The 23,451-nt window shown below is 44.4% G+C and overlaps 1 protein-coding gene across 6 annotated transcripts in view; it reads left to right on the plus strand.

Annotated features, from left to right (window-relative positions):
* The window catches only part of PKNOX2 (PBX/knotted 1 homeobox 2), an 86,493-nt gene that overhangs the window by 38,319 nt on the left and 24,723 nt on the right, over positions 1 to 23,451 (plus strand). Inside the window, exons 2-7 of one of the 6 annotated variants that reach the window (XM_032133726.1) lie at positions 1,390 to 1,451; positions 2,836 to 2,920; positions 5,725 to 5,841; positions 10,032 to 10,183; positions 10,506 to 10,581; positions 19,266 to 19,374. In XM_032133726.1, coding sequence (XP_031989617.1) covers positions 19,291 to 19,374 — 84 coding nt within the window. In that variant the 5' untranslated portion in view covers positions 1,390 to 1,451; positions 2,836 to 2,920; positions 5,725 to 5,841; ... (1 more) ...; positions 10,506 to 10,581; positions 19,266 to 19,290. Of the gene's footprint in view, positions 1 to 1,389; positions 1,456 to 2,835; positions 2,921 to 5,724; positions 5,842 to 10,031; positions 10,184 to 10,505; positions 10,582 to 19,265; positions 19,375 to 23,451 lie in introns of all 6 variants that reach the window. The other 5 variants (XM_032133728.1, XM_032133727.1, XM_032133730.1 and 2 more) reach the window with 5 other exon arrangements.

Consider the following 23,451-nt stretch of genomic DNA (forward strand, 5'->3'; position numbering starts at 1 on the left):
TTAATAGCCTGATGTGGGGGATCAACATCACTTAGATGTGCGGGTTGTTTTCTTTCTTTTTTTCCCTTTTTCTTTTTTTTTTTGGCCTTTTGGGTTTTAATTTCTTGCTGGATTTGCCCCCAGAGGCACAAAGCTGTTTGGGAAATGTCAGCTCTGTCTCCCCAGCCCCTTTGTCATGCTGGTGCAGCTCGGGCTGAAAGCGCAAACCGCAGCCCACCCATGGGGACGTGCTGCCCTGCTACTACTTAACTGCTTCAAAGTACCTGTCTGTGATATGAAACATGCCATAAAATGAATATATTCCAGATGTCCCAGCAAATTCCCCTTAGCTCCACAATCCACCTGAAGGCAGTCGACACAGCAAGGTTCCTTGGTCCCTGCTGCCTCACTCACTGCTGAAAGGAGCGCAGTGGTGGCTCGTTTGGGGTTGCAGTTTGGGAGGTGGCCATTACCAGACCAGGGTAATGCCCCCGGGTCCTGCTCCGTGCAGCGTGGGGTGAAGACTTCAGCCACTGATGGCCCAGGGGGTGATTGCCCTCCATGGGATTGGGGAAGATGGGGTTTGCATCCTTAAGTTTGGGGGGGTCTTTGTCCTGGAGGGGATTTCTCTCTCCTTGGAAGTTCTCCATTCTTGGGGGATCACCATCCTTGGAGTCTGCAGAATCTCCATCCTCAGGGTTGTGAAGGTACTTGGGTTTTGAGGATCTACATCATCAGGGTTGGTGGATCCCCATACTCAGGGTTAGGAGCTCTCTCCTTGAACTTTGTGTGTCTCCATCCTTGGGTTTTGGAGATCTCCACTTCCAGGGTTGGGAGATCCCCTTCCTTGTGGCTGGGGGAATTCCCAACCTTAGGGTTAGGTGGATTCTTCCTTGTGTTTTGTGGAGCTCCATCCCTGAGGCTTGAGCATCTTCACCTTCAGAGTTGGGAGTGTGTCTCCATCTTTGGGATACGAGGATCTTCTTCCTTGGGTTTAGAGGAGAATCTTCGTCCTTGGGGCTGGCAGAGACATCTGGGGTTGGCAGACCTCCATCCTTGAAGGTTCTCCATCTTCAGGGTTGGGCGATCTCCGCCCATGTCTGTCCATGGAGGGAGGACCTCTGTCCTCCCTCCTGGATGAAGCCACGACCCACAACCTCCTCCATACCACAACATGCTCAGGGGCTATGGGGGGTGTCTAGCCAGGCTCACACCCTTGGACAGCTGCTGTTTTGGGATGATTGGAACCTCTTTGAGCAGAGCAGGTTCCCAACCTTTCAGCCAGCTCAGCAAATATGACCTTGATTTATTTAAAAGCTTCAGAGAGAACATGTTGGGGTGTGTGTTTGCTGTTGGATTGGGTATTTCCAGGAGACACAGCCAATAATTTCCTTGGTATGCTCTGTATAGGTCCTGGTTGGCTGGGAGGACCATGGAAAAGCTGGAATAACAACCATGTAGAAGGCAATGAAGTAGGTACAAAAGCTAAAATTACTATTCATCGCTAATACATTGCATGGCACTAATTAATTTTTAAACAGCCTCGCTGGGGACCTCATTGCTAAAACATGATGTTTTCTTCTCTGGAGCTATAACTGTTAACTCCAAACAAAGCAGAAGAAAGTCAGGAAGGATGAGGAACCGCAGGTCCATTAGACTGCATCCAAGTTGCCTGCTCTGATGGCCAAATCTGAGGGCTGCTGTGCCTGGGGGGATGCTCTATTACACCCCTCTGAAGGGATTTTTTTGGGCTGGGGAGTCAAATCCAGCTCCCTGAGAGTGCAGAAGTGTTGTCTGAGCTGCAAGCATGCTGGGAGGAAAGGGAAAACTATTTTTGATTCTGCTCTCACCTGTCTCACTTTACCTGAGTGTGGCTTTCCCTGAATATTTTTAACCGTATTTTATTACTGGTCTCTCAGACTGGGGGATTGTTGTCATTGCACTCACTCACATGTGAGTTATTTAACTCAGTCTTTGTAAGTGTGGAGAAAAGACTTTCCTCAACGTTTTCATTGCTGCTGACATCTAGATCAACACCCAAAGATATTTATTTGACATTTCCCATTTCCAATTAATATCTGAAATATTCCTCCTAAAATGGTCTGAGCTGGTAATGCTTTATCTTCCATTTAATGTTTAATTATTCTTTAATTATTTGGACACTTTTCTCATCACCACTTTGAGTCCACCTATGAATTCCAGCCTTTTGAGTTTCATCATCTCTGGAAGAAGGGAAATTCAGCAAGCTTCTGCTAAGTTAATTTTAAAAAATGTATCAAGTTCAGTAGTTTTACTTACACCTCTCTGTTTACCTTCTTTATTTTAAAATTAGGAAATGTGGTGGCTTGGGGCAAATTTTTTTTCTGTTCTCTGAGTCTGATGGTACAAGGATCTGGCCTGAGCCAGGCTGGGTGTAAAAAATGACAACTGCACCATTGAAATAGTGGTTTTTTGCTGTTGGAGAGAGGCTTTGCTGTGTGCCAGTAGCAGCCCTGGGGTCATGGAGGGCTGCGACCGAGGGGAGCACAGGACCCCCCCAAACGGGGTGATTTCTGTTTCCATATGGAAAAGGGATGTGGCATCTGGTTTCACTCCCAGCAGCTGGCAGCTTGAAGCCTGTGTTTTGCATGGTGTGGAGTAAAGAGAAAATAAAGTGTCGAATTGTTTGGCATTATCAAGGATTTCTGCTCCCCAGGACTCCTGCATAAAGAGATGGAAATTTTAGCTGCTGGAGCCAAGAAACACACAGAAGTATATGAATTTATTACATTTTATCTCATTCCCTTGCAAACAGCACTGGAAATGTCAAAAGATCATCTATTGTTTCATCGTTTAGAAAGAATTTTTGTTTTCTAGTTGTAATTTCCTTGATGCCTGGCTGTGGGGAAGGAAGAGAAATTGGAGCAGGAGCTGGCAGGGCTGCGGCAGGTTGAACATGCAGGTTTGTCTGGCCATGGAGCTACATGCATTTAAATTTCTCACATCCCAGGTTTTTAATTTAACAAATGTAATTAAGGCTGGGGTAGGTACTCGGATTATTCATTTACTCCAGATGGAAAAAATTAAATTGAATGCAAATTCCGTAATCAGACATGAAGTTGAGGATGTCGGACGTGATGGGGAAGTGTCAGCACATTAATCGGACCGCTTTCCCTAAACAGCACCCAAATCTAAGAGCCAGGGATTATTTGAATAATTGAGGTGGCATTTGATAAGATATCTGATTGCTGATATCTCCTTAAGACGGAGCCCTAATTGTAATTCTCCATCAAGAAGGATTAATGTGTGCAACAGAATGCACTGGGAGTAGTGTGGTGTCAGACTCCCTCCCTTGAGGTTTGGTTTTTTATCAAGGGCTGCCATGCCCAGGGAAGGTGCCAAAGTGATTTATCGCTTCTCCTGTTACTTTATCCATGTGCCAGGAGGTCGTCAGGTAGCACAGCTTGGCACTGGGGATCTGGGCATCCAAGGCTGCCTGAGTCCCACAGCCCCAGAGTTGGGTCTGTATTTTGGAGGTGCCTCCCATGACTGGAGACGGATGCGTCGTTGCATCTTAATGGCCCTTCTTCGTGTCTTCAGGGCACAGTTAGACCCCCTTTTTCTCTGGAAAAAGGAGACAAAATGGAGACACTGCCCCAACTTCAGCAGAAGACCATGTTGGAGGACCGTGACCCCATCCATGACCCCAGTTATCCGATGCTCTTGGAAAACTGTTGGGGGTTGATGGACATTGACTCCCAACTCAGTCTTGGCAGGGATAGAGTTTGCAGAGTCTCAGTCTTCTACTGAGACTGCAAACCAGCTGCCACTCACTTGATCCCCTTTCCTCTCCCCTTCTCCTCCTGGAGAAGAGAACTGGAGGCACAAAAGGCAAAGATCATCATCAAAAAGATGGGTTGAGATAAGAACAATTTACTGGAAACAGGAAAGAGAGAAGAAAACAAACAGTAACAGCAAGAATGTTAATAACAACAGTGTACCAAAAAAGAGAGCGATTCACATATAAAAATGCTCACCTTGCAGCTAGAGCTGCTCCCTTCGGCTGGGAAGAGAGTCCCTTTCCTGCCCTTCCCCCCAAAATGATGTGAAGTGGTGTAGAATAACCAGGTCCTGGCCCTGACCCCTCCCAGCAACTGCAAAAATTAACCCTCTCGTGGCTCGAACCAGGACAGGTACCAAGAGGAGTTTCCACTCAATCTGGCAGCAGACACTCGGTCATAATCATAGAAATATTTTCTTTTGGAGTCTGTTTCACTGCCAGTGCCATTGGCTACTCTTAAAACCAGGCATGGAAGGGTGGGAAGAGAGGAGTGGGCTTTCCTCCTTGAATCCCACACCCTGAGTGAGATTAGAAAGGATTTAAATTGCTGAAATGACAATTAAAAAAAAATACTGTTATATCCATGTTGAAGATCCAGTCTTGTAAACAAATCATCATCATGGTCTTTCCTTCTTCCTTCCTCTATCTAGCAGCAAATGAAAAAAAGAAAAGGGAAAAAGATGAAAGAGGGCAAAGGAAGAAAGCTTGAAAGAGTTTGCTGACGGGTTTTTTTGGTCTATTTGAGAGCTTGAATATTTTGAAACAAACTGTAAATGGAAATTCTTCCCTGTGAGGGTGGGGAGGCCCTGGCACAGGGTGCCCAGAGAAGCTGTGGCTGCCCCTGGATCCCTGGCAGTGCCCAAGGCCAGGCTGGACGGGGCTTGGAGCAACCTGGGATAGTGGGAGGTGTTCCTGCCTGTGGCAGGGAGTTGGAACAAGATGAGTTTTAAGGTCCCTTCCAACCCAAACCATTCTGGGATTCTCTGATTCTGTGTAATAAAAAACCCCCATGTGTTGGGGAGAAAATAATCCTTAGCCCTTCTGCAGTCAGTGGTTTGCCCAGCAGTGATGAGGATATATTATATTTTTCCTGTCTCTAAAGTAAAATGAAATGCAGAGATTTTTCATTTTTTCTCTTTGTCCTACAATCCCACCTCCTTCTGTGGCCATGTGCCAGTGGCCACCCCGGGTGGATTGGGTGCACGGAGTGATTTTAGCCAAGCTCTGGACAGTGCATTCACAACCAGAAAGGTGCTATTTCCCCACAAAAAAAAAAAAAAACCCCAAACCCCAAAAACCACTAAACCCCCCCCCCAACCAACCAACCAAACTCCCAACTTAAATCACTTGAGATAAGTTGGGTGTTATCTTAAGGTTGCAAATTGCTTGTTTGCTTCTCCAGCTGGAGCTGTTAATTCAGAACAATTAACACACCGTTTAAAACCCAGACAAAGCATATGGAGGCAGTCCTTGGGAAAAGAGCCTGTTTGGGATGGAGTGCCTCAACGTGAAATAGGAAGGATAACTCCAGTTTGTCTTTCCTCTGAGATTCTGGCAGGTGTTGTGGGAAATGACACAAAGACCAGGGAGTTTAGCCCCCCCAAACCCCAGTTGGGTGCTAGGTTGAGTGATGCTCAAAGCAAGAGCCAACTGGGTCAACAGAGCCTAGAAGAAATAAAGTGTTCTTAGGATGAATTTACCACTGAGACAGTGCCTTCACCCTCCTGTTCATCCTTCAAATATTTCTTCTTGATGAAGAAATAATGAATCCTAGAGTCAATCCTAAAATAATGCCTATATTTTTTTATTAGCCCCTTTGCAATGCTATGAAACACCTCCCTGGCTCCATCCTTTAGGCCTTTTGCAGCAGCATTTTGGACACCTGCCATTTATTTTCTCAGGTTCCCTTTTGATTTTTGATGCAGGTGAAGAACAAAAGCCTAAATCTGGAAAGCAACCCCGAAATACAGCAGTTCCACCTTCTTAAAATACTGATGTGAGCTCAACCTGCTTAAAATGTCCCTGGGTCAAGGAGCAAGGAGGTGAGCTCATTGCTTTTCCACAAGGACATAAACCACTGTTAGAATTTTATGGGATGCTGTAGAAAATACTGCAGCAGTTGTTGCATTGTTGCAGCCCAGTGGTGGCTTTTACAGGATGATCCATCCTTTCTTCCACCCTTGCCTCCATGTGTCCATGTATCTTTTCACCACGTATGTTCATCCATGACTCTGTGTGTCCATACATCCTTGCATCCATGAATCCATGCATCCTTGCATCCATCCACCCGTCATTTTTGGCCATATACTTCTGACCACAATTGCACACAAATTTTATTAAGGGCAGCCGAGAATCATTTTTTTTTTCATGTGAAAAAAATCCAAGTATTTTCCTCCGAAACTTTACAGGAATTGGCATGGCTGAACATGCAGCAGCTTTTTCCATCCCCTACAAATGATGGGAAAATATGCTTTTCCATCCCAAAGTTGGCACTAGGATTCTGGGGTTGGGGACCCCTGTAACATGGGCCCCCCCAAAGCCTTCATCTGCCTGAGCTGTGAAAGCCAAGCAGGTCATCTCTAAGAGCTTTTTCTGCAAACCCTTTCCTGTTATTCCCCCATCCGAGGATGGATGTAGGCAGCATCGGCAAATCTGAATAACTAATCAGAGTCCTCATTAACCCCCCACTGAGATGCTCAAACATTCACTTTGCTGTTTGTGAAGCAGGATAAAAAAAAAAAAAAAAAAAAAAAGGGAAAAGGGAAAAAACCGTACAAGCCACCCTGCATTAAAATTGATGTGTTATTAATCCCACTGTTCCAGACCTCATGGGTACCGAATTTTCCTCCGTCTCGCCCGAGGCCGAACAGTATGGTGCTGCTTCTGCAGGGCACTTTGCCTTTCCATTATTTATCAGCACAGTGGAGAGAGGCTGCTTTTGTTCCCTGGATCCAGATGTGTTCACATGTGCATGTCTGGGGTGGGGATGTCCAGTATTTCTCTCCATGCCCTGTTTGGATAATGTGAGTCACCTACAGCAGGGCTCCACCAATACCTGTCTCTCCCAACTGTGTTTTGCCTCAAAGCAGCTTTGCTTTTGCACAAATACAAAAATATTTGGGTGTGTGGGCACATCTCAAATCTTTCACTCTCTCAGAGAAAGGGTGGGGTTTGTGCATCACCAGTTTTTCTTCTGAAATGAAAATACTGTATTCCTCTTTGCCCCTTTGAGCATCCCCAACACTTGGCCGCAGCCCTTACCCAGATGCTGGAGATGCTACAGAAATTGCACTGTGTGGGGAAAACCCCAACACACCAAAGGTTTTTGTCACAAAAGTCCTCATTGCAGATGGCAGCGGATGTTGCAAAGATATATCACGATCATCCCTTGGAGCTCCTTAAAGGGTTAACTGAAATTTGAGCTTTGATTTCTGCATTTGTACTGTTTTTCGCACCTACAGGGTTTTTCTTTGGTTATCCCCACGGGTGTGGAGTTTGGGGTCAGTAGAGCTTGCTGCTGGGCATAGTGTGAGGTATAAAAATAATTCAATAAAACTCAGCATTATTGGGGATTTCACTGTTTGTGGTTTCCCCCTAAGTCAGAGGAGCTGGCATTAAATTTATTAAAACATGGTAGTCACAATTAAACAGCACTGACATGATGAGGTTGGAAGCATTGTGGCCCGCTCACATTGGAAGAAACAAAGTGACTTGCTGGGAAGAGCCTTCTTGCTTTAAAATCCTACACTTTGTGCAAAAATCCTGAATTTTGTTTTGCTAAATGTCAGCTTTATTAGCATTCCCTTACACTTCATTAAATCTTTATTAACAAGGATGCCCTTGGCTTTTTGCACCCAGGGTACAGGCTGCCATCCCAGGATACTGGGCTCCCTTCTCTGCTGTTGGATGCTATTCAGGTCGACTAGATCAGGATTTAGGGCATTTGGGGGGATTGATGACTTGTCAGAAATGGTGTCTCATTCATGACCCTCGGGCAGCTGCTGAATTACAACCATGAGCGCCTGGGACACCATGGATCTTGCTGCCTTGCATTGCCTGTGGTGGAGCATCTTGAAGGAGGCATCTCCTCCATTCCCTTTCGCATCGGGAGGACTTCAAAGGCCTTTGCTAAACTTCAAAGGATGCCTTTTGAAGTTGCTAAAAGTGTGTGCCAGCTCAAAAAGACTCCTTTCTCTCTCTGCAAGGGTGTTCAGGGAGATGTCCCTGGTGGGGTTGGCTCTTGGTGTTCTTCATGATGGGGACAAAAGTGGCATTTCTGCAGAAGTTGCAAATGTTTTTGTCCTACATGCATGCAGCATCCAAGACCTCAAGCCTGACCGCGTCCAAGGATGAAAATCAGTCTGCCAGTCTATCAGAGCACTTTTAAGTGACAGAGCCTTATTTCTGCCTCTTTCCCCCCAGTCCTCACGTTTTGTTCACACAGCAAGCCCAGATGACAAAAGTCTTTCCTGTGTGATAAAAAAAAGTCTTTATAGGGATGAAGGACTGGTGCAAAACATGAGCTTTTTCATCATGATGCCAGGACAAATCCAATGAAAATCAAATCCCAGGTTCACTACAGGTATTTGGCATCAGCCCATTCATGTTCCTCTGAGGCATGAGCATAAATTCTTTACCAGAAATAACCACTAATATTTCACCTGCTGTTGTGGTAGAAGAGTTCTGGACTCAGGCCCTTCTGAGCACTTAGTGTAACCCAGATTAGGTCTCTCAATCTCTCAGCAGGACCTGCACTGGCCTGAGAAGTCAAGAAGCACCTTTCACCAAGTTTTCCACGGTTGGAGGTTTCTGCCGTGTTTTGCCCCGAGATGACCCCGTTCTTTCCATATCTCTCCTTGGGCAATGACCTTAGGCCAGGTTTCCAGAAATGGCACTTCCTATGCGAGCTTCCCCATGTAACTCTCTTGGACCCATGTTCCTGTCTGAGATGATGAATGCCTGCTGTGAAGGCCCAGAACTGCAGGTGGTGTTACTGCCTGGGGTTTGGGGTGGAATTAAAACCAGGGGAAACAGTTCTCATGGATCTCCTATCTGGCCTCACCACACGAGCCGTAGCTCTCTGCTGGTGATGCATCCCTGAGGTGTGTCGTGGGGATCTGAGGAGCGCTCCGGAGGTGCAGGTATCTCAGATGGGTATTGGGCATCTGAGGAGCTCCTTGGAGGTGGTGTGCAACTGGAGGTGCACGTATCAGAGGTGCATTCAAATCAGCAGTTCAGTACATGGAGGTGTACATACACGTGTCTGTGTTAGGCACAGATCAGCAATCCGAGGAGCTCTGGAACAGGTTACGCATATCAGGGGAGGTATATTGGATGTGTATTGAAATCTGAGCGGCTCTCTGGAGGCGACACGTATCATGGGACATCTATCAGAGCTCTGAGGAGCTCCCTGAAGATGATGTGTGCCTTGTCAGATGATTGTCTGAGATTTGAGGAGCTCCAGCCTGGTGCCATGTATCAGAGCTGTGTATGTCAGGTGTGCCTTGGTGAGGGGCTGTCGAGGGTTGGTTTGTATCGAGGTGATACATCAGTGCTAGACTGGAGATTGGAGGAGCTTGGCAGAGGTTGTGTGTATCGAGGGGCATATATTGGACTATATATATATAATATAAGGGATTTATATTGGAGATCTGAGGAGCTCTCTACCAGGAGATATATATCAAGGTAGATATATCAGACATATATTGGAGATCTCGGGTGATGTTTATAGACACACAGGTAATATCTGGAGGTGATGTATGTAGAGGGACGTTCATCAGAGATGGATATTGAAGATCCGAGGGGCTCACTAGGGGTGATATATATGGAGAGATGTGGTGAATTTTATCTCTTGTATTCCTTTTTTTGCAGTCAAACACAGAACACCCCTGTGTCGGTGGCTGTGCTGGTCCTTGCTCAGCCCATCTTCGTTTTTCCACTGAAACTGCTGAGATGGGCCTAGAAATCCCAGTCCCATAAAGGCCAGATTCTTGGTAGTTGTAAAATCATCTCTACCATATGGATGGACTTCTCCTTATTAAACCGTGTCTGGGAGCTCCCCCATTTCTGAGGTAGTGGCTGTTCCCCAGTTCTCTCTGTCTGAGCCCAAGTATAAAAACACATTTACACGCAAGCAAGGATTGTAATTAACCAGGGAAATGGCAACATGAAATGGGGGCACAGCCAACAGCAGTGCTGTTTCATTCCTTTTTCTCTTTTCTCTCCTTTTCAGACCCAGATTGTACCAGTAACCCTCAGTGTGATCCCCTGACGAGCTTTTGCCACCGACTAGGAGTCGAAAAGGACGGGGCAGGACTACGTTGACCTCCATCCTCTGTGGACAGACCAACCACAAGCACACCTGCGTTTTCTGGACATATCTCGGTTCGACCTCTAAAAATCTCATTTATTTTTTCTTGTTTTCTGGAGGTGTTCAAACCTGCTGGGGAAAAACCCTGATCTAGCTCAGACATCAGTCCTGCTTTCATCTCCAGGGGATATTCCCACCTCCATTTTCCTTGGTTCCTTCTATTTTCACCATCATCCTTCAAAACAAGTGCATTAAGAGCAGACTTGCCCACCATGGCTTCACTGGCACTGCCAGAATACCTTTCCTAGTGCAGACCTTCATCCTTTGCTTAATATTTCACTTTCTCATTTCTTCATTTTCTCTCAGTATTCAAATATTTCATGTTTGCTTTCCCAGGTTGTGATCCCTACCCAGTTTTCGGGGCAGTGGGAGGACACTTCCAGGGCAGTGGCTCCCTGAGCACCCCCTAACAGTAAGGCTGCTTTGCTTTATATTAATTAAGCAATTATAGATATTAATTGTGCAATTATGTGCGTTAATTGAGCAGGATGTGGCGAGTCATGACCTTGGAGTGGCTCTATTTGGAGGAATTTCTGCTGTTTTCTGTTGCATTTAAATTGTATCAACCCTTCCCTAAATGCAGTGAGCATTTCAGGAGAGAATTACACTTTTTCTTTTTTTAAGAAATCAGTCTGTGCAGAGAGTCTTGTTTTAAAGCTCAAGTGTTGATAACATATTGTTAAGAGCCCTACAAGGCATAAGCAGCCTGGAGGAAAACACAGATATATTTTTGTGAAAATACTCTGAAATATGGGCTGTTATCACTGCAAAATTTTGGCACAGCCGGCAGTAGGGTGCAGAGAAATGGTCACCAACTAAAAATAAACAAAATGCAGAGCTTAAAATAAGATGTACATGAAACCAAGGGTTTCACAGTCCTTTAGTCAACCCCGATCACTAAAATTAGGGCTTGACAGAGTGACAAATGTACTCGATCCATGCCAAAACCAGGGCACCCGGCCGGTGACACAGAAAATAAAACCCTGTTGGCTACAACTTCCCTCCTGTAGGAACAAAGAGAAGTCTTTGGTCACTGAAAATGGGAGTGGCGCCTTCAATTTGTGTAAATATTCTGCAAAAGTGCCTGGTTTCTTCTTAAACTGATTACATTAGGGTGGGGGCTTCTCAGGGAAAAACCCAAAACCTTCATTTGGTCCGTGGCCCAGCAGAGCATCTTTTATTTGAGTCTTTTGTTTTGAGTCTTGCCTCCTCTGAAAGTCCCTTTTAGTAAGAAGCAGCCAATAAGGGGAGGATTATTTCCTCCAGGCTGCCCTTTAAGCCCTGATTCCTGCTGCTGACCTTGCTTCAGCCAAAACAAAAACCACACGATGAAGGAAGTGATGAATATCTCCTCAGTCTGATAAAGGTACAGGTTGGGTTCACTTTGAAATTACTTTTCTGGTGAGTGTGGGGGATGTTGAGGTCACCACAATGACCACTTTGTGGGGGGATCCTCCCTGCCTTGATGCCCTGTTTCCAGTCTGTATTTCAAAGTGAGCTGCCCAGTGCTTGCATGAAAGGACTCAGTACCCTGCCATGTATTTTGTGTGCCTTGGGTTGTTCTCTTTGGAGGAACTGTGGAGAACATGAGCATGTGTCTGTGGAGGACACAAGTGCAACCTGGCCTGGAAGTATCTCCAGCAAGGAGACCAAACCTGAACTCAGCAAATTGTGCCAGCAAGGTCCAGACACCTTCCTTTAAAGGCACAGAAAGATGTGCTGGTGGGTGTCCACCTGATTACCTTCTGGAACACTGGGCTGGCATCACTCTAAGTGGTTAATGATAGAAATTACCTCTCCTGAAGGCTTCTGAGAAACAACTTGGTTTCCCTTGGCTTTTTCCACTGTGTGCTGGTCTCCCCAATTTCCAGGCACAAAACTGTTTCTGCTCTCCTCCGCCTGAAGCCCCTCTGACCACAAGATGCGCTTCCGAGGCCAGGCCATACCTTTTGTCATTGTGCAAAAAAAGTTGTGAAAAAAATTTAGCCTATCTAAACACTTTCCAGTCCTTTTTTGACCCCAATTTCCTCATTGTGTTGAGTTCAGACCAGGCTGAGATTTACTCCCAGCTACTGTAAAAAATTCACTCTGTCCTGGTTGAAGCCAGGACATTGGTGAAGGACTGCAGCTGTCAGTTTGGACTGGAAAAACTTAAATGATGATTAAATTTTTGCAGAGCAGGACAGTTTTTGAGCATGTTCTTCTCAGATACCCATCCTCAAGCAACAGCGCTGGCATCACCTTTGGTCTTGGAACAGAAATTTTGTAGAGTTCGCAAATCTTAGAGTTTCCCATCACCTCGTTCACCTCAGACCCACACTTAAACCTCTTCTTCCAGCTCATATCTCCAAAACTCATCAAATTTTTTGCCATCACCTCTTTTGTCCTCCGAGAAGCTCTTTTTAGCCTGGCAGGGACCTTGGGGATGGAGCCTTCAATACCATCTGTCACAGTATCCTCTGCACAAATGTCTGGCCCACAGCTGCATGAGCGTGTTTGAGCAACTGCCTCGGGTCGGGCCCAAAGGGTTCCGGTGGATGAGGTGGCATCAGACTTGCAGCCTGTCACTGGTGGGGCCTCCCCACCTTCGAGGGAGTCAACAGCTCATCCCAGTTTTGTATCGCCTGCGAACTTGCTTAATGTCCCTTCCAGTCCTGCATCCAAGTCATTTATGAAGATGTTGAAGTGCACAGGGTGGAGGACAGAGCCCTGCAGAGAGACCTTGACAAATTAGAGGACTGGGCCATCACCATGAGGTTCAACAAGGGGAGGTACCAGATTCTGCACCCGGGATGGGGCAACCCTCGAAGTACAGACAGACAAAGGAATGAAATGCTGGAAAGCAGCTCTGCAGAAAGGGCCCTGGGGGTCCTGGTTGATGGGAAGTTGAATTTGAGTCAGCAGTGCCCTGGCAACCAGGAGGGACATTCTTGTTTTAGGGGACTTCAGGCCCAGCATCACCAGCTGGGTGAGGGAGGAGATTGTCCTGCTCTGCTCTGCTCTGCTCTGCTCTGGGGTGGCCTCACCTGCAGTCCTGTGGGCAGTTTTGGGCACAACAGTGTAAGAACAATATTGGACTGTTAGAGAGCATCCAAGGGAGAGCAACAAACATGGTGAAGGGTCTTGAGGGGAAGCTGCATGAGAACAGCTGAGGGCACTTGGTCTGCTCAGCCTGGAGGAGACGGAGGGGAGACTCATCAGAGTGTTCAACTTCCTCATGAGGAGAAGAGGAGGGGCAGACACTGATCTCATCTCTGTGGTGCCTGGTGGCAGGACCCAAAGGAATGGCCTGAAGTTGTGTCGGGGAGGCTTAGGTTGGATATTAGAGAAAGGTTCTTCACCCAGGGTGTGGTTGGGCACTGACCAGGCTCCCCAGGGCAGTGGTCATGGCCCCAAGGCTACCAGGGCTCAAGAAGCATTTGGACAATACTCTCAGATGTGTGGTGTGACTCTTGGGGATGGTGCTGTGCAGGGCCAGAAGCTGGGCTCGATGATCCTTGTGGGTCCATTCCAACTCAGATTATTCTGTGATTCTGTGACCTTCTCATTGCCAGTGTGGGTTTGAGATTTGGTGTTTGCATGATGGAAATGTGGGTGCTCAGTGATTCCTGACTCATGAAATTAGCAGGTTGCGATGGAGAATGAAGAGCACAAGCCAAGGTTTGAAAGCATAGGGCAAGACTTTAGACTTTGGACATAAATTTTCCAGAGGTAGTTGCTCTCAGAGAAGAACAGTTGGAAAATTCTTCTGCTCCCTATTTTTTACAAGGGAACCAGAAATTTTTGTTGGGCATTTCATGCCCAGCAAGAGGAAGTTTCTGCATTTTTGGGGTTCCTCAGCTACACTTCACTTCAAAGCTTTTTGATTTGCTGAAAAAAATCACAACTTGCTCTTTTGGGAACTTTTCTTGGGCAGAGGGCTGGGTTGCACAAAATTCAAGTATTGTCAGGTTACTTTGAAGAAGCTTCTTTGATGTTTCCCTGTGCCAGTTTGTTTTGGAAGGTGCTTTAATGGTCTTCCCCTATAAAAATAACACTTTAAAAGGTACGTAGGTATCTCAGCTCTCCACTTAAAAAAATGAGCAAAGTTGTTTAATGCTGCCGTTCAAGGTACATTAACCTTGTCTACTAAAGCTCTGACTGGCTCTTGCAGGTTTTATTCTCATGTTTATGTTGCAGAGATATCCCTGGAGCCTTTCAGAGATGGGTATCTTTGGAGAGGAGAGAAATATTTAGCAGTAATTGTTGTTCTCATCAGAAATCCACTGAAGCAGCTCCATCCTTTCTATGGAGCTGAAGTTGGGAGGAGGATTGGGAAATATTAAATCAATAAATACAAATAACAAATACATGCAAATATTCAACAACAACAAAAAATTACATACCTAGATGAAAATATGAAATAAATAAATGCTCCTTTTCCTGGTGCTCAGGGGCCCATCCAGTGACATTCCAAACCAGTGTTTGGCAAGAGTTTTGTTTGGCATTGTCCAACACGGTGTTTCCCTCTCCCTTTCATCCCAGTGCTTATGTATTGACCAACTGCTTTTTTAGGAGAAAAATAGAAAAGGGATTTGCTCTGGTCTGGAGTTTATTCTACAGAAATATCAAATCACTACCTGCTTTAACCCTTGCTTGTAGCAGAAAGACTCAATTTCTCCTTTTTTTACCAGGCAATAACTAATAATGGGATGCTGGGAAGGGTACAAAGGTCAGCATTTAGTAAATCCAGTGTCTTGGCTGAGAGCACAAGATGTTCCCAGGGCAAGAAAACCTCCTGGGATTGGATTGAGGAAATTTGGCTACCATATATTCTTAACAAATATTACAACTATTTGGTGGCACATTGGTATCTGTTGCACAAATGTTCCTGGTCTCCCCAGATGAGGTGTTACATGAGCTTATTTGGAAGCAACCTTGAACATGGAGGGATGGCCCAGAATGGGTAATGTCTTGAAAAATTGGATTCTTTTCTGGTTTTGACCATTTAGCAGCATTTGGTTTATTTTTAATAAGCTCAGGGTGGCATAAGGGACTTCCTTTAATAGTATGAAAACCTGGTATTCATCTTTCCGGGTAATGCGTGAATTTTGGTAAAAACAAGCAAAATAGGTGAAGGTTTGTGGATAGAAATGAGACATTCAAGAGGAGAGGGTCACTCTTAATTCGCTTTATGGCCAATCAAGAGTTGGCATCACCCGCCGAGAGTGAGCCTGTCCTGGCGGTTCCGAGTGAGATGTATCGTCCTCTGGAGGACCCTCTCCCTCCCTCCTCTGCTATATTTCTTCATTTTAACTTAGCTGAATGCATATATCATCAACTTCAGCCTGCACAAGCCCTCTGTGAAGATGGTGACATAAAAAACTCGCAGCTGCTGTGGAGAGAGCGTGACTGACACGGCGGCATTGCAAATCTCACAGCATCCCCGCTTCAGAAAAATCCCCTTTAGAAAAGGCAATCTTCCCTTAATACAGAAAAATGCCTTCTGTGGCTGGAAAAAAATATCCTCAAGTATCTCTAATAATTTTGATGCTTCAGGTGGCGAAGAAGAAATGCCTGAAAAGTTGATTTTCTGATTTCTCGTGTTGAATCCTCTGTTATCAGTTGCACGTATTGCTGTGGGGCAGAAGCTTCTCAGTGAGCTAGAAAAAGTGATCCCCATTTTCCCATTGGTTCAGAAACAAGAATTGTGTTTTACAGATTGAATATTAATATTTTGCTTTGAAAACGGTGATGCAGAGTCCATAAAAGGGATCTTTAATTTTTTTTTAATTTTTTTTTTTGCATTCAGCCCTAATTCTAACTAGCCCTAACCATTCTAATATGGGCTTATGGCTGTTTTATTAATCAAGGAGGTCATATGCACCTGGATATGACCTGGATATGGTGGGTGACTGACAATACTTTGGTTTTTTAAGTGTTTTAAGGCATCAGTGACCACATGGAAAAAAACCCCCAACTTTTCAACTTAGTCTTTAATTATTTTTGCTTGAAAAAGGATGTAATATATTGCTGGTAAAAACCCCAGCCTATAAATCTGAGAGTCTTTTAGATAGGCACAAGCTCTTTGGGAAATACATTTCCAACGTAATGGCAACATTTCAGTGATAGCTGAAATAATTTTATTTCATAAGGAAATTTAGGATACTTTGATCTCAAGTCGCTGCCAAAATGTGAAGTGCTGCTGCTTCCGGAAATGAAAGAGCCTTTATGGGTTTTATTGCTCACCATTTCTTTCTTCTATGCAAATCCCGCAGGAGTTGGCTGCAATTCCTGCCCTCCTTGATCTCCAGATCCTCAGAACTCACTCCTCACCCAAGATTTGAACATTACCTTGAGGTGGGCTGGAAGGAGTTGGCAGGGGTTTGGTGATGCTCTGCTCCTTCCCATATCTGGATGCTCATAGTCAAGAGCTCACGCAGACAAATTCATTTCAGGAGTGGGGGAAAGAAAGAAAAGAGAGGGGATTAATGTATAAAATAAAAAATACAAAAAATAAGAAAGGGTTAATGCACATAATAGCAGCTTTCAACCCTTGCCTGTGTTGGCTGCCCATAAATCCATGGGGCTGACAGCTTTGCACTGTTATCCTGAGATTCATGGCTGGGGGCTCCCATGTGAAACACCTGTCCAGCTTTTCCTGTGGGCACCAGACACTTTCCTGGATATTTACGGTGCCTGAGTGCATTTGTTTCCCCCAAGATAAATACACTGCTATTGGCAACAGCTGTCTCCCACTTTTATCCTCTTTTTTTTTTTCCCCCCCACATTTGGCTGTGAGTCCTGTTCTCCAAATCAACACCCATAAACCTCAATGAACGGCTCGATTTGAGCAGCTTAGATATTTTTCAGCAATTAAATGGGGCTCTGGGCTGCCACCTTCTGGGAATAGACTCACCCAAAAGGCTCACACCCCACAGTAAATTGCCACGTGCTGGTTGTAGGATTGCTCCTGGCAGGAACAATAGATGCCAAGCAGGGTATTTTTACCAAAATAGCAAGTGTCTTTTTTTTTTAGCTTCCCAGATGTCCAGACTGTCACAGTGCTAAATTCTGCTTTTCCCCAGCTGCAACAGTTTCTGGTGGGGAGGTTTTTCCCTTGGTGTTACCCCCCGAGGACACGGATATTTGTGTGCCTGCAGCTGCAAGCTGAGTTTTGACATTGGACATCAAAGATTTTAAGCTGTGAGTTCACTCAGGAGCAGATAATTTTGCCTCCTGCTATTTTGCTGTTGGGAGGAAAAAGATGAAAAGCATCATTTTAATCCCATAAATGCAATATCCTCGCTGCTAGAGGTCTGTGTCATGCAAGAACCCTGATCTACCTTCACAATGCACAGGATTTTGGGTGTGGTTTCTTAGTACTCAGTTCATGGGTTATCCATATTTGTGCAAAGTATAAGAAAGAATAACCTCATTTTTTCATGCAAAATAAAGAAGAGTTGTTGATGCTCATCCCGTGCCTGCAGCACTTGGCTTTCCATTTGGATATGGTGCATTTGTGAACTCAGTGCCTGGAAAAGCCTGAAGCCTCGAGGAGATCAGGATATTGCACCTCTTCCCCCAAATAACCATGGACCTCATAGGGAGGACTCTGTACATTTTTCCCAAAGATTCCCAGATGTGCCTCGGTTTGGACTGAGCTCATCAGTGCCCCCATTCCTCTTCCTTGCACCTTCTTGCCTGTCACCATTTCCTGGTGAAAGCCATGGTGACTCTGCTTTTTGGTTACTGACTCTGTTTTTTGGTTATATTCCCTCACAATGTCAGGGGACTTTACATAACTTTCTGCATTTCTTCATGGGATGGTGCCATGGATGAGAAGCCAGCGGGAAAGCCAGTGCGTCCATGGGCATCACAACAGGGACGTCTCTTGGAGAGATGTCATCCCTTACAAAAAGGAGGCATGGCAAGAAGAAATGCACTTTTAGAGAGCCCAGGAAGATTTCCTGGTGACTTCATGAGTTGGCTCAAAACAGAGCTCTGAGCCACAGAGAGGGCAGGACAGTTTTTAAAAGAATTTAGCCGAGATTATTGGCTTTTCTTCTGAAGCAACCACAGAGCTGCAGTGAAATAGTGGGAGAGGAGGTATTTTCAGCCCAAGAATTGCTTTTGGGTCACATCTGCCACTGGGTCTATCGCTGGGGACTTCTCCCAGCCAAGTGCTCCACTACAGATTTGTCCCTTCCTGGTGCCCCTCTTTTTTCTCCATCTCCTTTGGACCTGAAGATACAAAAAAAATCAGTTTGTTTTCCTGCCAGAGAACTCGGCATTTTCAGAAAGCAGCAACTTCCAGAGAGGTTGAGGCTGGCATGAGGGCTGTCTCCTTGGTTTATGGGGTGTGCAAAATCCAGGTTTGTTCCCTGGTTCAAATCAAACAAGAGTTTCCACATTTCTGAGCATTCAATCGCCGTGGGATCAGTGACCTCAACACAGGAGTCAGCTGGGTTGGACAGCACAACACAGGAGTTTAAGATATTGGTGAATCCCCACACTGGATTCTCGATGTCCCTTCTGAGCTGAGCGTGCAGTGCTTGAGGATGCGACTGTGTGGTGGCCAAAGGCAAAGAGACACATCGTTTTGGGAGGGTTTCGTGTATAATTGAAGGAAATGGCAAGTTTTGCATTTATGATTCATCTTTCTGCTTCCAAAAAAGAGGAATAACTGGAAGGGGGTTGGAAATCCCCATTTAGGCACCGTGGTTAGGCATGAGGGGTGGAAAGAAAATGCCCTGGGTGCACCAGGGTTCGCAAGGGAGAAAATATAATGAGTCTCACTGATGGCAGCCATCATCTCCAAGAGCTCTCCCTTTGCCTGGCTGCTGTCCAGTGAAGATCTCCCTGCCAGTGGCCTGCTGCTTCTCTTCACCCTGATGCATTTCTTACCCAAAATCACAAATCACAAAAAATCATCAAAGCATGGTAAGGGTGATCAAATCACCTTGAGTTTCTTCCAGGGGCTGTGTGGGTAGAGCTCAGTGCTTGTGTGAGGAATGTCACCTCTCCTTTCTGCCTTTCTTTTTCTTCCCTTTCTGTGGGATTTTTCTGGGGGGAGAGATCCCTTGTAATCCAGCAGCTTCGTTCTCCTGCCCGCAGGTTCTCAATGTGACTCCCAAGCAGGATGCACCATGTCTCCCCGGCACCAGCTTTGACGATGATGGCCACCCAGACAGTGCCTCCTCCTCCCTACCAAGACACCCCACAGGTGAGTGTCCTCCAGACCCCTCGGGACCCCCAACTCCTTCATTCACTTCTTTGATTTTCTAAATAATGGCCATGACAAAGTATTTCACCCCAGAGCGTTCATCTCAGAGACTGGCAAAATTAAAACCCTTCCTGTCAGTCTCCAAGACTGAAAGGTTTTGGGTAAAACTATGGTTTTTTTCCCCTTTTTGTCTTATTTTGGGGTCTTTGGGTCTTCTTGGAGAGCTGACATGGTGGCATGATTGCAACCAGCAGGTTAATTAGCTGGAAAGATGAAACATTTGACTGAACCAGGGCAGGTTTAGTCATAGGAATGGCCTTTGATTTATTTCAATGGCATTTTTTAATAACTTGTGGCAGGGGAGAAAAAAGATTTCATCTCCAGTGGTGCTCTAAGTGGTCAAATAACTTTTCCAAGCATCGTTATGGAGTCAAGTTATTATAAGAAGAGGAGTTTGTCCAAGAGAAACTCTTCTGGAGCACCCCAGTGGGCTGGACCTGGGAGTTGAGGATGGATTTTGGAGGTGGTCCTGCACCTTGAAGCCCATCCCAAGATTTTTTAGGGGTAAATTTGTATCACGTTTCCGCTCTTCCAGCTACAATGACTGAACAGGGGTGATCTGTATTGGCACTGAGCCAGCTCCATGTTCAAAGCAGCTTTTTTTTTTCAGTTCATACGGAAGATTTCACGTTTTTCCCCATTTGCTGCATCTCTCATCTGCAAAAGCAGAAAAATCTCCCCTCACCACCAAAAAAAAAACCCCACAAAAAACCCCAAACCCCCAAGCCTGCCCTCCGCAAGCTAAAATAAATAAATTGACTTTTCCCCCCCCTTGAAGCCGCCCGTGTCTCCTTTCTACTCATTTCCTTTGGTGGGAAAAGGTCACTTCTCACAAACGACACCTTGGTGGGGCTTTTATGGCTCCTCCAACTTCTGTGTCATCATTTACTCGCTTCGCTGCTCTGCTTCGAGTAGGGCTTTTTTTTCCAAATTTTTTTTTCCCTTTCTCGCTTCCGCAGCAGGGAGCTGCACCACGCTTTAGTCCTAATGGGCAATTTAAGGGACTTCTAAAATAGCCGACATTTGCTGTAGCATCCTTTGGAGACATCCCCTCTACCTTCCCCACCCCTGTCCCTTATCTGCCCCCTCTTCTAATACTTTGAATTTTGGGGACCCTCAGGAGCATTGCTGACCAAATCCTGCCTTTTTTACCTTATCAAGGGGGTTGCTTAAGCATTTCTCTTTCTGTTTAGTGGGTTTGGAGGGAAAGCTGCAGCCAAGAATTGATTTTTTTTTTTGAGCTCGTCTGTGACTGCTGTGAACTTTTCACCCGAAGATTTGGGATTTCTAGGGTTTGGAAAAGCAAATTACACAAATTTCTTCTCCCCAAAGATGGGGAAGAAATGGAGGGGACTGGTGATAAGCGAAAATATTATTGATTATCAGAGATACAATGAGCTCCTCCTCATCAAGGGAACCACTTTGGGGAGAAGAGTGCTAAAAAAAGGGATTTGGGGAGCTTTGCATTCGGGTTTTACAGCAGAGGCTGTGCAAGCTGTCGGCCTCACTGTCAGAAACATGCAAAAAAAAGCAAAAATTATGGGAAAAGTTGCCTTTTGGAAGGAAAAAATGCTTCATTCATCACTGGAATCTGTTACAGGAGTGTAACGTGGAGCATCTTTTACACCAAGCATGGCTGCACTCCTTAAGTACTCTACCTGTTGAAAATTAGTCTCCATAAAAACCAGTTTCCTGTAATGAATTAAAGCAAAAAGCTGAGGAAGAGTCTTCAGCCATTTCATTGGCAAAAAGAGGTTGTTTTAAAAATAGATATTTTTTAGCACCAAAAGTGGTGAAAGCAGCTTTGCCCTACCAAAAAATGCTCCTTAGGTGCTCACAACAGGGCCAAAAATAGGGAGGAAGGGAGAATTATTTGTTTATTTATTTATTTGCTTATTTTAAAAACATTTAAGAAAAAGTGTTGCTAAAAAATTGGGTGGAGATGTTAATTTTTCATAAATTTCACCCCGGAAAATGATAAGAAGCATCTTCCCCCTCCCCCCAGGTGGTTACAATAGGGACAAAAAAGACAAGTAAATAAATAAATAACTTACTCTATAAATACATATTGAAAAAAAATTAAAGATTGAATGGAGAAGTTGATTTTTTATAATTTGCAACACAGAAAGCGATAAAAGTATCTTTCCTCCTCTCCTCCTCCCCCTAAAATGTGCTTTCTAGGTGGTTGTAACAGGGACAAAAATAAAAATTTACTAACGTAGCTCTATCTTTTTATTTATAAAATCAGTTTTGAAAAAGTCACAGGTTAAAATTTGGGTGGAGATTGTGATTTTTCAGTAGGAGCCACAAACCCCCCCCCAGTTCCTGGTGTCCTCAGCAGGTTTTTGGGCTCATGTGTGATGGCAGTGGAGGAATTTCCCAGCAAAACACTAAAGAATGGGGTAAATGATGATTTAGGGGATTTGCTCTCTGCACTTGATGTCTTTGGCCAAAATAAAATCTAAAGAAGGGGGATTATGGCATTGAAACCTGTGGGAAGCCCCCCTGGAGCCCAGGAGCAGCCACCAATATCAGCAGAGACCTTCCAAAAGAAGGGAAAAGCCCAGAAATATCATCCCTGAACCCCAGCAATGTGTTAGATCCAAACCCCCAGATATCATCCCTGAACCCCCGAAATTTGTAATGTGGGAATTTGTAATGTGGGAATTTGTAATTGGGAATTTGTAAATTGGGAATTGATAACTTGAGAATTTGTAGTTTGTGAATTACATCCCTGAACCCCAGCAATGTGTTAGATCCAAACCCCCAGATGTCATCCCTGAACCCCCGAAATTTGTAATGTGGGAATTTGTAATGTGGGAATTTGTAATTGGGAATTTGTAATTGGGAATTTGTAAATTGGGAATTTGTAATTGGGAATTTGTAATTTGGGAATTGATAACTTGAGAATTTGTAGTTTGTGGATTACATTTCTGAACCCCAGCAATGTGTTAGATCCAAACCCACAAATGTCATCCCCGAACCTCAGAAATTTGTAATTTGGGAATTTGTAATGTGGGAATTTGTAATTTGGGAATTTGTAATTGGGAATTTGTAAATTGGGAATTTGTAATTTGGGAATTTGTAGTTTGTGAATTTGTAGTTTGTGGATTACATCCCTGAGCCCCAGCAATGTGTTAGATCCAAACCCAGCAATGTCATCCCTGAACCCCAGAAATTTGTAATGTGGGAATTTGTAATTTGGGAATTGATAATTTGAGAATTTGTAGTTTGTGGATTACATTTCTGAACCCCAGAAATGTGCAATACCCAAACCCAGCGATGTCATACACAGCTCGGGCAGCATCGAGCAAACAGCACCTCAAAAACATCTGCTCGACCCAGGAGCTTTGCAAAAAGTCAGGGATTTTGAAATGGTTTTTTACTATTTTTTGTATTACTTTTAAAATTTCACTGTTGCTTTCTTTTTTTACAATTTTTTTTTTCATCTTTAAAGCCTTTTGTCATTTTTCCCCGTGTTCTTCACTTCAAATGTATTTTAAAGGACATTTTTAACATAATTTAAAATTTTTTCAACATTTTAGCATCTTTTAATGTATTTTCTACATTTGAAAGCATTTTGGTTTCTTACATAATTGCAAACATATTTTTTACATTTTTCTATGCTTTAAATAAATTTTAAACGTATTTATAAAACATTTTTAAATTTGTACATCTTTGAACATATTTGTAACATTTTAAAAATTTCCCAGTGTATTTGTAAACACATTCTGAACGTATTTGAAGCATATTTTAACGAATTTTTCACAGTTTCCATAATTATTGTCATCATTAGAATTTTTTCTTCACTTTTTTGCTGCTTTTTGAATGTAACCTTTTTGTACTTTTTATTTTCCTTTTTTGTTCACCTTTTTTTTCCCCCCTCCTGCAACTATTTTTGGCCATTTTCCAGGGGAAACAAAAAACCAAAAACCAAAACCCACTTGCATTTTTTATCAATGTGTACAAGTTTTATGCCCAAATATTTCCCCCTATTTTCCCCATTTTCCCACTACC

This window comes from Corvus moneduloides, chromosome 25 (assembly GCF_009650955.1).
Source record: "Corvus moneduloides isolate bCorMon1 chromosome 25, bCorMon1.pri, whole genome shotgun sequence".
Taxonomy (NCBI): Eukaryota; Metazoa; Chordata; class Aves; order Passeriformes; family Corvidae; genus Corvus; species Corvus moneduloides.